Genomic DNA, 13,436 nt, shown 5'->3' with positions numbered 1-13,436 from the left:
AAGTTTTTCTGTAATTTACCTTCGTTAGTATCCATATGTTGATTCAAAATTTCATCACCAACGTCATCGTTCCATTCTGCTTCAAGTGCTAACATGTGAAGTTCCAGGATATCATTATAGCCATCCTCAGCCCAATCAGTTACATTTTGGCTGGGTTGAGTGGTATTTAATATCCTCCCGTAAATTAGTACGTCAAATTCCGGGAGTACCTGGGGCCGTACTATAATGTTTAGCATTTTTGGGGAGATGAGTGACAAAGATTGGTGCCATTCACTTATCTCAGATTGTCGTCGCGATGAAGGTGAGAATACCACGCCGCCTACAACATCCAGCGGTAATATATCTGGTGAAGAGTGTATTGGTGAAAACGAACGAAGCCATTCGTCCATCTGTGATTGTCGTAGCAGTGAAGGCGAAAATTCCATGTTTTCTATCAGGTTCAACGCGTATACCCCCGGTGTTGTAGGTGGAGAAGGCGTTGCAGGTCGTCTAACTTGAGATAATGTACTCTGCGACTGTTGTTCGGGAATGAAACCACTATCTTGAGTCTAAATAAAAAATTATTGTTTATTTTAAATTATATTATATTGAGTCTAAGACATAATTTTTATTTAACACTTACCATATCTGAATATCTGAAGGGGTGACGCTGCGGGGATGGGCTAACGGGCATTGATTGTGGACTAAACCAGTTAAGCATCCACCATGGTCTTTGTCCATCTTGCATACTATCATACTATCATCTAATGCCGGAGCAATGGGCTCTTGATGGCGGTCTATTAACCCGCTAAAACCAGATTATGCACATTTTATAAATAATTTAATTTAAATACAATAATAAGAATAATTAATATTTAAATATATATAATATATACTTACTAATACAAATGTCCTCTCTGGTGAAATAAAAAAAAAAGGTGGAGTATCTTCTGGAGGAGTCGCTGCAAGATCCCTATTGTAGCTATCCCCATTAAACCACGACAAACTAGACGACGAATCATTAGACATCTAAAAATCGATTTATACGTAAGTCTTGAATGATGTGAAAAAAAAAATACTTACGTCTTCCAGGCGAAAGATACGATAATCACGAACAAAATAATAAATATTGCTGGTAAATAAAAGTCGTATTTATAAGACTAAGAGTATACTGAGCTTACAAAAAGGCGCAAAAAGTATAACAAGAAAAATCACAACTAACTATATAACCGCCGTCGCAACATATGGTGCCCATTATTCGTATAATTCCACGAAAACCTGCAACGACTTGCCTTTCCATAATTCCACGAAAACCTGCGACGACATGCCTAAGGGATAATACACATTCGTTCAGATGACCACTGGTTATTAGTATACATCCCCTTTCATTAGCGCATGCGCACTGTAAAATTCCCCAACCTGTTAAACTTCTAGAGACTACACCCGAGGTCAACCCCGCACCTCTCGTACGTGTGTAGAGCATGCGCACTGTAAAATTCCCCACCATTACCACTATCCCCCAAAAATTCCTTAGTGCCCATGGTAAGAAGAGACTCCTGATTTTTCGTTTAGTCCGTGTACTATATTAAACCGTTTTTCACGTATATTTACTCTCTCAGTCTTTAAAATATTTGTACAAGTGTTTATTTTTTTCTGCGGTTTAAACATCATTTACACTTTGTGGTTTTATTTCGCTATTACTTTACTAAAAAATGTTTCAATGCGAACAGTGCGCATCTACGTTTACGCGTAAGGACAATTTGGTCGTCCACCAAAAGAAGCATGCAGGTGTACGTTTTCCGTGCACTGCATGCCCATCGACATTCTCGTACAAAAACAACCTCAACAAGCATCTGAAGAACTGTTTTATTTTATACAATATTAATTTATTATTTTCCCTAAGGTATCGTTCCAGATCACCTCAGACCTTTGCCAGCTGCTCCGATCATAGATCAGCCAGCACGACCTAGCGTCATCCAGTTCGCGCCTCGTATTGTTGCCCCCGATAGCGCGGCCGATGACACATGCGTCATAATAGAAGATGAGGATACAGGTTACTTTTATTTATCAGAATTAATTAGATTTTTAAAAAAGCCCTCCGTTATTTACATAAAGACGTTATTCTTTTTTTTTTTTACATTTTGTCGCTAGATTTTATTTTATTTTATTTTAAGTAGATTCTTATAGGGTGGGTGGCAAACGCATTTCCATCGCCAACACAGTGTCGGCTATTAAGGCGAGAAAGGCTCGTATGGAACTGGTTAGATCCCCGGGTCTTAGAGAAATTTCATCGTCTGGAAAACGTAAAATAGTGTGGTATTTCGCGAAAAATCTAAATAATGTTCGAAATTATCCCGAATTTCTCCGTTCTCTCCAACCGGCTCTGACAGACAAGCTAAAAACTCACGTGCAGGAACATCCAATAAAATTTAGCTTGAAGCTCGAGGCTACGTATAACCGACCAAACGTACCTAATTCATCCGAAAATCGAGCGTTTACAACATCAGCCAAAGAAATATTTATGGGCACAAAAATCGAAACAATATTTGAAGAATCTTTTATGAAATTATTAGCTGAGGAAGGCTTATGTTTCTCGTGGTAGCGGGTTTACGTTAGAGTCCATCGATAGTTTACTACTAGCCGTTTATAAGTATACACCAATATCTCGTTCGTCATATATACAATTGCCGAAATCTATCATAGATAAACGAGCAATAATAAATCCTAAAAATACAGACCAAAAGTGTTTTAAATGGGCTATTTTAGCAAAACACGTTGCAGGAGAAAACAAATTTCGTGTCAATGAAAATTATACCGAGCATGAGGACAAATACATTTTTAACGGTATTTCATTTCCAACACCGCTATCAGATATTTCCAAGTTTGAAAAAAATAATCAGAACGTTTCTGTAAATGTTTACGGACTTGAAAAACGATAACAGCCACCGAAAAAGTATCCTTCATATGAGGTTTTCTCACTCAAAGTCGTAGATGATGAAAAACGGGATCACTTTGACTTATTATTAGTGACGGATGGTGATAATACACATTATACTTACATCTCAAATTTTTCAAGATTACTCCGTTCGCAAAAAAATAGTCATGCAGGTCAAGTTATATTCTGTAAACGTTGCTTTACATCGTTCGACAGACAGAATTTAAAGTATAAGTTAAGCGGGCAGGCGGCGCTTGAACATCACAGGCTAATATGCGGACCACATAAACCCATACGACCGATAATGCCAAAAGAGGGAGATGTGCTACAATTCACCGCGTGGCAAAACGTGCAGAGACATCCTATAGTTATATATGCCGATTTCGAGGCTCTGCTTGTAAAGACCGAAGAGGAAAAGGGTGATAATACAACAATCATACAAAAACACCGTCCTATGAGTTACTGATTTTTAGTTAAGGCGTCTGAAAATGTTCCAATAGAGTTGTTAACACAATTTAACATACCGATTGGACCAGTTATATACTGAGGTAGTGAAAGCAGGCAAGACGTGGCAAAGCATTTTATACACAATATTACTGACGTTGCCGAGAAAATAGAACAATTATTAAAGACAAACGTAATGATAAATATGAATGCACATGACAGAGCGGTTCATGAGGCGGCGACACACTGTAATCTGTGTTGTATAAAGTTTACACCACCTCATGAGATACAATATCGAAAAGCCGCCGACCACTGCCACCTTTCTGGAAAGTATCGACAAGCTATTTGCAATATGTGTAACCAGAAACTACACCAATTTTCGTCCCGTGCTTCCTACATAATCTTTCAAACTATGATGCTCATTTCATAGTAACAGAACTAGGTTATAATTCAAAAAGAATAAAAGTAATTCCGAACAGCGAGGAGAAATTCGTTACTTTTTCAAAATATATAAGCAACAATTTTACTATCAGATTCATCGACACATTGTAAAGGAATAGCTTTACGTACTCAATTCACGTATTAGTATATAAGTATTATTCTACTCGGAGAGGCAGTTCTCCTCGAGTTGTTATGATCTCCTAGACGTAACCTCATAGTTAGAAACCACATTCTATTTTGGCAAGCTAATCAAGGGGAGCGGCCAACAACAAGTTACGAAGTGGCGGTTGCGAGAATAACAACTTATTGAACCAGCTACATCCACCGCCCCCCGTCCTTGCGCAGGATCCATCAAAGGAACCGACATCATATATAGGAGGGCTGGGAACACAGTAAAGACAGATGTACCTGGACCAGCAACGCAGAAGCGACTTCACGCCACTAGCCATATACAGGACGACGACTACTACTACTACTATTACCACGACGATACTATACATTTTATATTTGTTCTAATAAAACATTGTATTATAAATCTAATTTGGCTACTATTATTTTCAAATCATCTACATAGTGAATCCCTGAAGGGGCAGCACGTAACAACATGCAGATTTATGGCTTCAAAACTTTCAACACTCGCTAAAAATTTGGTAACTCCTGACTTTTCTAAATTCCGTGAGACGGGGAAGCATTTTGCCACCAGTGATATGAACCTTGTAACCTGTAAGGGTGTATACCCTTACGAGTATACGGACGAGTGGAGTAAACTCGATGAAAATGCGTTACCGGATAAAGCTGAATTTTACAGTATCCTATAAAAATTTTTTAATGCATAAGCGCATTCCATTCTACAACCAAAACTTCTAATATAATAATATAATCTTGTTGATGTTATAACGTCGTTGGGGAAGGTCGTAATAAGTAGCTCATACTTGATTTACGACTTATTAATTTCGATGAAAATGCGTTACCGGATAAAGCTGAATTTTACAGTATCCTGACCGAGTCAGCAATTAAAGATGAAGAGTACGAGCACGCGATGAAAGTATGGAAACATTTTGGATGTAAAGCGATTGGTGAATATTCAGATTTGTATTTAAAAATTAATGTATTGCTGCTGGCCGATATTTTTGATAATGTCCGTGATGTGTGTATGAAGACTTACAACTTAGATCCTGCATACTATTACACCACTCCAGGGTTTAAATTTGATGGCATGCTTAAATTCACGGCAATAAAACTAGAATTACTGTCAGATTATGAAATGCTTCTCATGTTTGAAGACGGTTAGTATATTGGGATTATTTCTATATGCATATAATAATAATTTTTTTCTAGGTATTCGAGGTGGGCTCACACAAACATGCGGTATGCAAAATCAAACAATGAAAAAACACCAGATTACAACCCGGCAGATCCAAAATCATGGCTTGTTTATCAGGATTGTAAGTTTATTTATAAATAATAATTATATAGTTAAATTAACTTTTTAAACTTTAGGCATCAATCTTTACGGCTGGGTAATGTCTCAGTTTATGCCCTACGGAGATTTCAAGACAAGTGGGTTAAACCATCACTCGACGGATTATACGATTTGACTGAGGATTCGCCCATAGGACGGGTTTACGAGGTTCACTTTGTTTATCCAAAAAAATTACATGATAAACATAACGACTTGCAAATCCTACCACAAAACAGCATACCACCAAGTTCAAAAGTACGCAAACTCATGGCTACATTTGAGCTTAAGAAAAATTATGTTGTTCACTATCGAAACCTCCAGCAAGCCATAAACAATGGTCTCGTAGTTGAAAAGGTGAATATCATATATAATGGTATTTTATCATAGAATTACTAACATTTATATTATAGGTGCATAGAGTTATTCAATTCAAGCAATCACCTTGGCTTGCCCAGTATATTGAATTAAACACTAATATGAGGGAAAAGGCGGAAAATGAATTTGAGCGGGATTTCTTCAAATTGATGAATAATGCTGTATTCGGTATGATATTATAATTATTATTTTAACTATCCTTTTTTATCACCCGATTTTAATGTAGGAAAAACTATGGAAAACGTTCGTAAACGTATAGACATGGAACTTGTATCGTGCGATCGACGTTTACAGAAATTAATAAACAGATCAACATTTAAATATTCCACCACCTATTCCAAAAACTTGAACGCCATAACATTGGAGAAAAAAATCATTAATTTTTGTAAACCTATTTATATCGGTAATTTTTCTATAAATAATTTAGATAAATAAAGGTATTAATGCGATTTTTAATGTGCATAGGTTTTTCAGTATTGGACATAAGTAAAACACTGATGTACAACTGTCATTATAACGTAATGAAAAGACACTATGGAGATGATATTAAGCTAATGTACACCGATACGGGTAATTATTTTAAAACCAATTTTATTTTCTTACACTAACATTAATTTTTAAGATTCACTGGTGTACCATATTATTACGGATGACTTTTACCAGGACTTGGCAAATAACGCAAACTTGCTAGACAAGATGGATACATCTGACCTACCGAAAGACCATTCGTGCTACATTCCCTACCGTAAGAAGATACCAGGTCTATTTTCTGACGAGACCAAGGGTGATATAATGACTGAGTTTTGCGCGCTGCGAGCAGTCATATTCATACATTTTGGCTGGGAAGGAAACAATCAAAGCGAAGGGGATTAGGAAGCATGTTATCGATAACCATATGACGTTCAACGATGACAAAAAGTGTTCGTTTTCGAGGAGGGGGAAAATAAGAGAGAAAATGTTTCCATCCGCTCTTTCAAGCATCAACTTATGACTATAAAAACAAATAAAATAACACTGAATAACTTTGATGACAAGAGGGTGGTACTAGAAGATAAAATCCATACCCTAGCTCACGGACATTACTCTCTAAAGTAAATTTAAAATAAATTAATATTTATATTTATAATTTTTATAGGGAAAATGAACTTGAGACTATTGAATGGCCAGACCACGAGATAGACGCTGGTGGACACGAGTGGGGTGAATCTCATAAAGATTTGATGAGGTTCCTCCTACAGGAAAGCATGTGTAAATAATTCTATTTTCAACACTGTATAATACCTTGTGTATTTTTTGTGAATATCACTAAAATAATTTTCAATACTGTTCATATTTTGTAAATACCGTGTATATATTTTGTAAATACTGTATATATATATTTTTGTTAATACCGTGTATATATTTAATTTGTAAATATCATGTATATTTTGTAAATACCGTGTATATATTTTTGTAAATACCGTGTATATATTTTGTAAATACCGTGTATATATTTAATTTGTAAATACCATGTATATGTTGTAAATGCCGTGTATATATTTTGTAATCTATATATTTATAAAGGTTACCTATGTACAATAAAAAAAAAAACCAATGTTTAAATACTATTATGTTATTATATTATGTCTATTAAACAAAATGTACATACATTCATAATTTTTAAGAATTACATATAAACCATTTTCTTATACAAAAAACTTTATAAAATGTACATTGTTTAATATTAAATTCCATATGAAAAATACAGCAAGGTAGAGTTTCGTCATCGCATATTTGATCCAAACGAGGGCAGCCTATGTCTTCAATGTTGATGAGTACGACGTGTGGTATATACTCCATGAGAACTTGTTTTTTCTGATCGCCCTTGACGTATATACATCCGAACTTTATGAATTCAATATTCTACTTAGTTCTTCATACTCGACATCACCATATTCCAATGATAGTTGGTGATAGTTACGTTCCAGCCACTTGTTGATTTTACGACTCTTGTTGTCTTGCTTAAATTTTGAATTTTTAAAAATCCAATGTTGGGTTGACCATGTTTCTGTATCTATAATAGACATTTCTTTAATCATGTATTTACTGTCCATTCCAAGGACGCATTGCATGTCCAATATGGCTGAAGACATTATGGCTTGTCTTTATAATAAGTTTCTATAGTGTTAAGACGGCTCAGTATAGCTGGTACCTATTATTTTTTTAATCTCGCCTATAGTTTCTTTGATATATTGTAATGATACTTCGCCTCTTGTCATATGCCCTGTAATCTCTATGCACGTTAATTCTAACTTTTCTGTTTGTTCTTGTTGTATATTAACGGATTTTTGATTTTCTTCAAGTAAATGTTCAATTTTATCCAATTTAGACGAAAACGATTTGATTGTCTTTTCAAGATTTGTTACAAATTTATTTGTTTCACCAGCCTGAGAACTACCAAACACGTTCATGTCTGCAGCTCGACTGACACTATTCGCGGGCTGAGAATGAAAAGGTTCTATTCCACTTTTTTCAAATATCGTTTTTTTGCATACATTTGTTTTATTTTCAACCGTGCACATTTTGGTTCAAAAACGGTGTTTCTACATTCAATACTTAGCGAGATACAGAAAATGAAAAGGTTCTATATCATGAAAAATAACAGAATCGTGATTTTAGTTGTAGTTTGATAGAACTTTTTTATTCTGATAAGTTTACGTAAGTATGAAAAGGTTCTATCGCCATGTTCTTCAATGTCGGTTAGTATTAAAAGGTTTTATCAATAATACACGATGTCAATGATACGATAAAAACAACGGTAACAATAATATTGTACAATATTTTTGTAATAGTAGGTATTTATAGACTTAATAATATTATTGTAGTTTGAATTTAAAAAATATTTACTGAGTTATCGATTTCAATTGCCGCCAATATATATTTATATCTTTGTTTTAATGTTTTGTTAAGACGTTGATGTGATAATGTTATTTTACCTACTTATAAGAAGTAACTTAGTAGTTATTACTTATTAGCGTGGTTATTACTAATTATTAGACAGTCTGTAATTAAAAATATTACTTTATTATTTTACAAGAATTTACGTCTAACTACCACAGACTTAGTCAAGTATGTAATGATTATATTTTATATTAATACTAGCTCTCCGAGCGTCGCTGGGGGAGACCCCCAAACCCCCCGGTGTTGGTTATGAGTGTTTTCGATGTCGGAAGCCGCAGTGTTCTTGTGGTCTGGTCGTCGGTCTCGAGCTAGACGGTGTAAGGGTGATACGGAGGTCTGGTGATAAGGATCTGTGAAAAAAATTAGTGATAAGGATGATGGATTTTTTATGAAAATTTGTGATAAGGATTTTGGATTTATGATAAGAACGGTGGATTAAGGATAAGAATTTTGGATTACTGATAAGGATGTAGGTTTAATGATAAGAAAAGTGGGTTTGTGATAATGATTTTGGATTACTGATAAGGATTCTGGATTAATGATAAGAATAGTGGATTTGTGATAAGAATGGTGGATTAGTTAATCGGATAGCTATAAGTTTTTTTACTGCCGTCAAAAACGCCAAATCAAGTAATAAAATTCAAATATGTCCCACGATACTCGACCTTTATTCGGCCTCATGGTCCGCTCAAAATAAAAGTAAAATTAAACAGATTTTTATTAATTGTATATTGGCAAAACATTATGTTTATGTTTTTATGACGATCAACGTTTCCGTTAGTTCGAATATTTATCATAACACGTGTGTTTATAGCCTATATGTGCCCTTAAATGTATCATATAATGAGACAATTTTCTAATTTTTTTAGAATTTTTCTTCACACTTTTCTACAACACACATATAACGTATTTCGTTTGAATGCCGACACAGAACATGGCACTTGAGGTTAGACAAATCTCTGTGATATGTCTGGCAAATTTCACATTTGAATGGTTATTCATTTATTTCGAATCGCCCGTGAGGCGGGGAGGGAATCCGGTCCGTATTACGAAACCCCCGACGCTGATTAGACACCCCAATAGTGGTTCGGCGGTCTATTGTCTCGTCCGGAATAAACAAATAGAAACGCTCGAGGGTCAGGCAAGAGTTCTCATTTCTCTGAAGCATAGCGCCATGTCTGATCTCTTATTATTTTCGAACAATATAATATCCATTTATCATAGGGAACACATGGAAAAAAATCCAGTCAAAATCGAACCGATGATTATTGAGTTTAAATTATACAAAAAAATGCGCTTACAGCTCAATATATTAGTATACACTACTTCCGAGAGGCCGTTTTTTAAATATTGTAAATTGTAATAAATGTTTAAGTGTGAAACGTGTCCAGCGTATTTTAAGCGGAGACAGGATCGTGAGAAATAAGAAAAAACATGCAGGCGTATATTTTTCATGCATCATGACGTGTACTTCAACGTTCAGTTACAGATCTGATCGTACTTGTCATAATATGAAAAACGTAGAAATATATTTAATTATTTTATAAAGGAATCGTTCGTGCATATCATATTATTGAAATAGCACATCAATTGTAAATTTTATTTATTTACTGAGTAAATTGTCTACAATTGTTAAATATATAATATTGCAGTATAACAATATTATGTGTTTTTAAAATGTTCCCAGACCTTCTAGCCATTTTTTTTTTAACCAACAAAGGTTTTATAACACGACTTGTTATACAGTTTGAACCAGCGTATGCTGGCCCCAGACACGGCAGAGTGGACGATACTACGGACGGCGGCTCCACGGACGGACGGCGGAATGCGGCGTACGTTGGCGGCGGCGGAGGCGATACGAGTGAACGGATAGCTTTCCGGGACCATGTGTCAGTTTGAACCACCTATTGCTGGCCCCAGCCACTAGTTTGTCACCGGTCCGCCTTGACTCGTATACCGTGGGTATGGCGAGGTAACTACGGAGTTCGTTTTTCGATGTCTAGTCGTCTCTCTAGAAGTGTATATATGGACTATCGCGGCGGCTTCCGTCTGCGGGAATGGCCGGTAGTAGTGGGTATCTTTTGTTGGTATTAGGTGGTATGGTATATTTACCACTGTGGGTGGTGTGTTATTGCTTTTTTTTTTTTCTTCATTTCGTTGTTGGCGTATGAGCAGCCGTGTTTCCTTATATAATTCTTTTTCCCTCTGCTTATTACTGATTTTGTTATGGAGTGAAGTCTGAGGTGTAGTATGAGGTATTACCCCACTGTCCCTTTTCTCTGCAAGTGGAGGATGTAGGTTTTGTTGAAACGATTTCTTCATGCTAGATAAGAGTTTGTCCTCCTCTTTTGTAGGGTTTTCGGTGGGTGTTTCTGGTGTCTGTCTGGCTCGGATGGTATCCGGTATTGTGAATGTCGGTTCCAATCTATACTGTGTGAGCTTAGCTGCAGCTTGTCTATTATATTTGGCCTGTGCTTTTAACTGTATTATAGAACCCATTGGTTGCGTGACTGTTGGTTGAATCCGCTGAATAGAAATATCGGCCTGGTACTCGCTGTCTAGTTCCAGATATTCCGGTCCGAACAGCTCAAGTATCCTATCCGAGTGGTGTCGGACATTTTCGTGTTCCATGACTACTCCTAGCGTTACTTAATTTTGATGGCCTATAGGAGTTAAGAAGGTCATGGTCACAAACAGGTTTATTTAATGGTTTAATTAGGATGAGTGAAGGATTGATCCACTGGGTATACCAGGATCAGGAGGAAAGCACAAGAGTCCATCTTGGGCATCAGACGGAGTGTAATAAGGTTCAGTATTTTTTTATATTGCACCGAATGACTTGTCGACCTTCGTCTTCTAACATCACAGTGTTGTTATCGTAGGTTTGAATGACAGTATATGGTCCTTTGTAAAGTGGAAAGAATTTGTGTATTCCATTGTCTTCTGCTGAGGAAAGTTTGTGTTCTTTCACTAGTACCTTTTGACCAACTTGATACTGTTGAAACTTCTTCCGCTGATCTTTGGTTTTGTTTCTGCTTTCAGCCTTAGTGCGTAATCTTCTTCTTACGATCTCGATCACTGGTTCATCGTTGATTGAACAGTCGTAGTCTGGAAATTGAATGTTTGGCGTGATTTTGGTATCAGGTTCTTGTCCAAACAGTATTTGATATGGTGTACACCCAGTAGACTGGTGATGTGAGTGATTAATCCAATGGAGTATAACAATATTATGTGTTTTTAAAATGTTCCCAGACCTTCTAGCCATTTTTTTTTTTTAACCAACAAAGGTTTTATAACATCGTGTACAATGTTTGATAATTTACGGTGGTGCAAGGTTGTATTCGGTATAATACAGTACAGTGGCGTAAAATACATTTGATAGTAGGCAAGCATTGGTCTAAAACCTTACTTATATTATAATGTCAGAAAATCACAGGAGTAAAGAGAATTGCTACTTATATAAATGTTATGAAGATTGGATCAGTTTTAATACACTTTTTTGATATTCTCGAAGAACAGTATATAAAACAGAACCATCCCACGATACTCGACCTTTATTCTGGCTCATGGTCCGCTCAAAATAAAAGTAAAATTAAACAGATTTTTATTAATTGTATATTGGCAAAACATTATGTTTATGTTTTTATGTCGATCAACGTTTCCGTTAGTTCGAAACGTGTGTTTATAGCCTATATGTGCCCTTAAATGTATCATATAATGAGACAATTTTCTAATTTTTTTTGAATTTTTCTTCACACTTTTCTACAACACACATATAACGTATTTCGTTTGAATGCCGACACAGAACATGGCACTTGAGGTCAGACAAATCTCTGTGATATGTCTGGCAAATTTCACATTTGAATGGTTATTCACCCGTGTGAATCAATCATTTTGTGCCTAGCCAGATGGTGCTTAATTATAAAGGTTTTTTGGCAGATTTCATTTTGAAACAGTCTTATAACCGGTGTGTAATATCAACCTTAGTCGCGAGGCTTAAAAAGATCAACAACAAAAAAAAAAAAATAATAAAAAATTACAACGGTATGGTTTTTCGCCGGTATGTATCTTCAAATGTCTGAGTAAATGGTGTAAGAGTTTGAATTTAGATTTTCAGACCTTTCATTAAAACCGGCTCAAAACTGCGACAGCCACGGCTTAAAAAAACTTGTAAACAGCTGTTGGCCAAGAGTCATTCGATCCTAAGCCCGTGTTGAGAATCCGTTTTCGAATCGCCCGTGAGGCGGGGAGGGAATCCGGTCCGTATTACGAAACCCCCGACGCTGATTAGACACCCCAATAGTGGTTCGGCGGTCTATTGTCTCGTCCGGAATAAACAAATAGAAACGCCCGAGGGTCAGGCAAGAGTTCTCATTTCTCTGAAGCATAGCGCCATGTCTGATCTCTTATTATTTTCGAACAATATAATATCCATTTATCATAGGGAACACATGGAAAAAAATCCAGTCAAAATCGAACCGATGATTATTGAGTTTAAATTATACAAAAAAATGCGCTTACAGCTCAATATATTAGTATACACTACTTCCGAGAGGCCGTTTTTTAAATATTGTAAATTGTAATAAATGTTTAAGTGTGAAACGTGTCCAGCGTATTTTAAGCGGAGACAGGATCGTGAGAAATAAGAAAAAACATGCAGGCGTATATTTTTCATGCATCATGACGTGTACTTCAACGTTCAGTTACAGATCTGATCGTACTTGTCATAATATGAAAAACGTAGAAATATATTTAATTATTTTATAAAGGAATCGTTCGTGCATATCATATTATTGAAATAGCACATCAATTGTACACAGCCTAATGATGACCAGACCAGACCTTCAATCCAATATGTTA

The 13,436-nt window shown here is 35.9% G+C and overlaps 1 protein-coding gene and 1 pseudogene across 1 annotated transcript; both read left to right on the top strand.

The window, feature by feature from the left end:
* Positions 1-1,975: 1,975 nt before the first annotated feature.
* LOC132932588 (uncharacterized) lies at positions 1,976-3,380 on the top strand (annotated as a pseudogene).
* Positions 3,381-4,413: 1,033 nt separating this feature from the next.
* Positions 4,414-6,509, top strand: LOC132932587 (uncharacterized). The gene is made up of 8 exons (XM_060998965.1): positions 4,414-4,606; positions 4,780-5,085; positions 5,138-5,231; positions 5,300-5,615; positions 5,672-5,804; positions 5,863-6,039; positions 6,102-6,206; positions 6,259-6,509. Exons 1-8 carry the CDS (start codon positions 4,414-4,416, stop codon positions 6,507-6,509), a joined length of 1,575 nt encoding a protein of 524 aa, XP_060854948.1.
* The last annotated feature ends 6,927 nt before the right edge of the window (positions 6,510-13,436 follow it).

This window comes from Metopolophium dirhodum, chromosome 1 (genome assembly GCF_019925205.1).
Source record: "Metopolophium dirhodum isolate CAU chromosome 1, ASM1992520v1, whole genome shotgun sequence".
Lineage (NCBI taxonomy): Eukaryota > Metazoa > Arthropoda > Insecta > Hemiptera > Aphididae > Metopolophium > Metopolophium dirhodum.
This window is presented reverse-complemented; position numbering and strand designations above follow the sequence as displayed.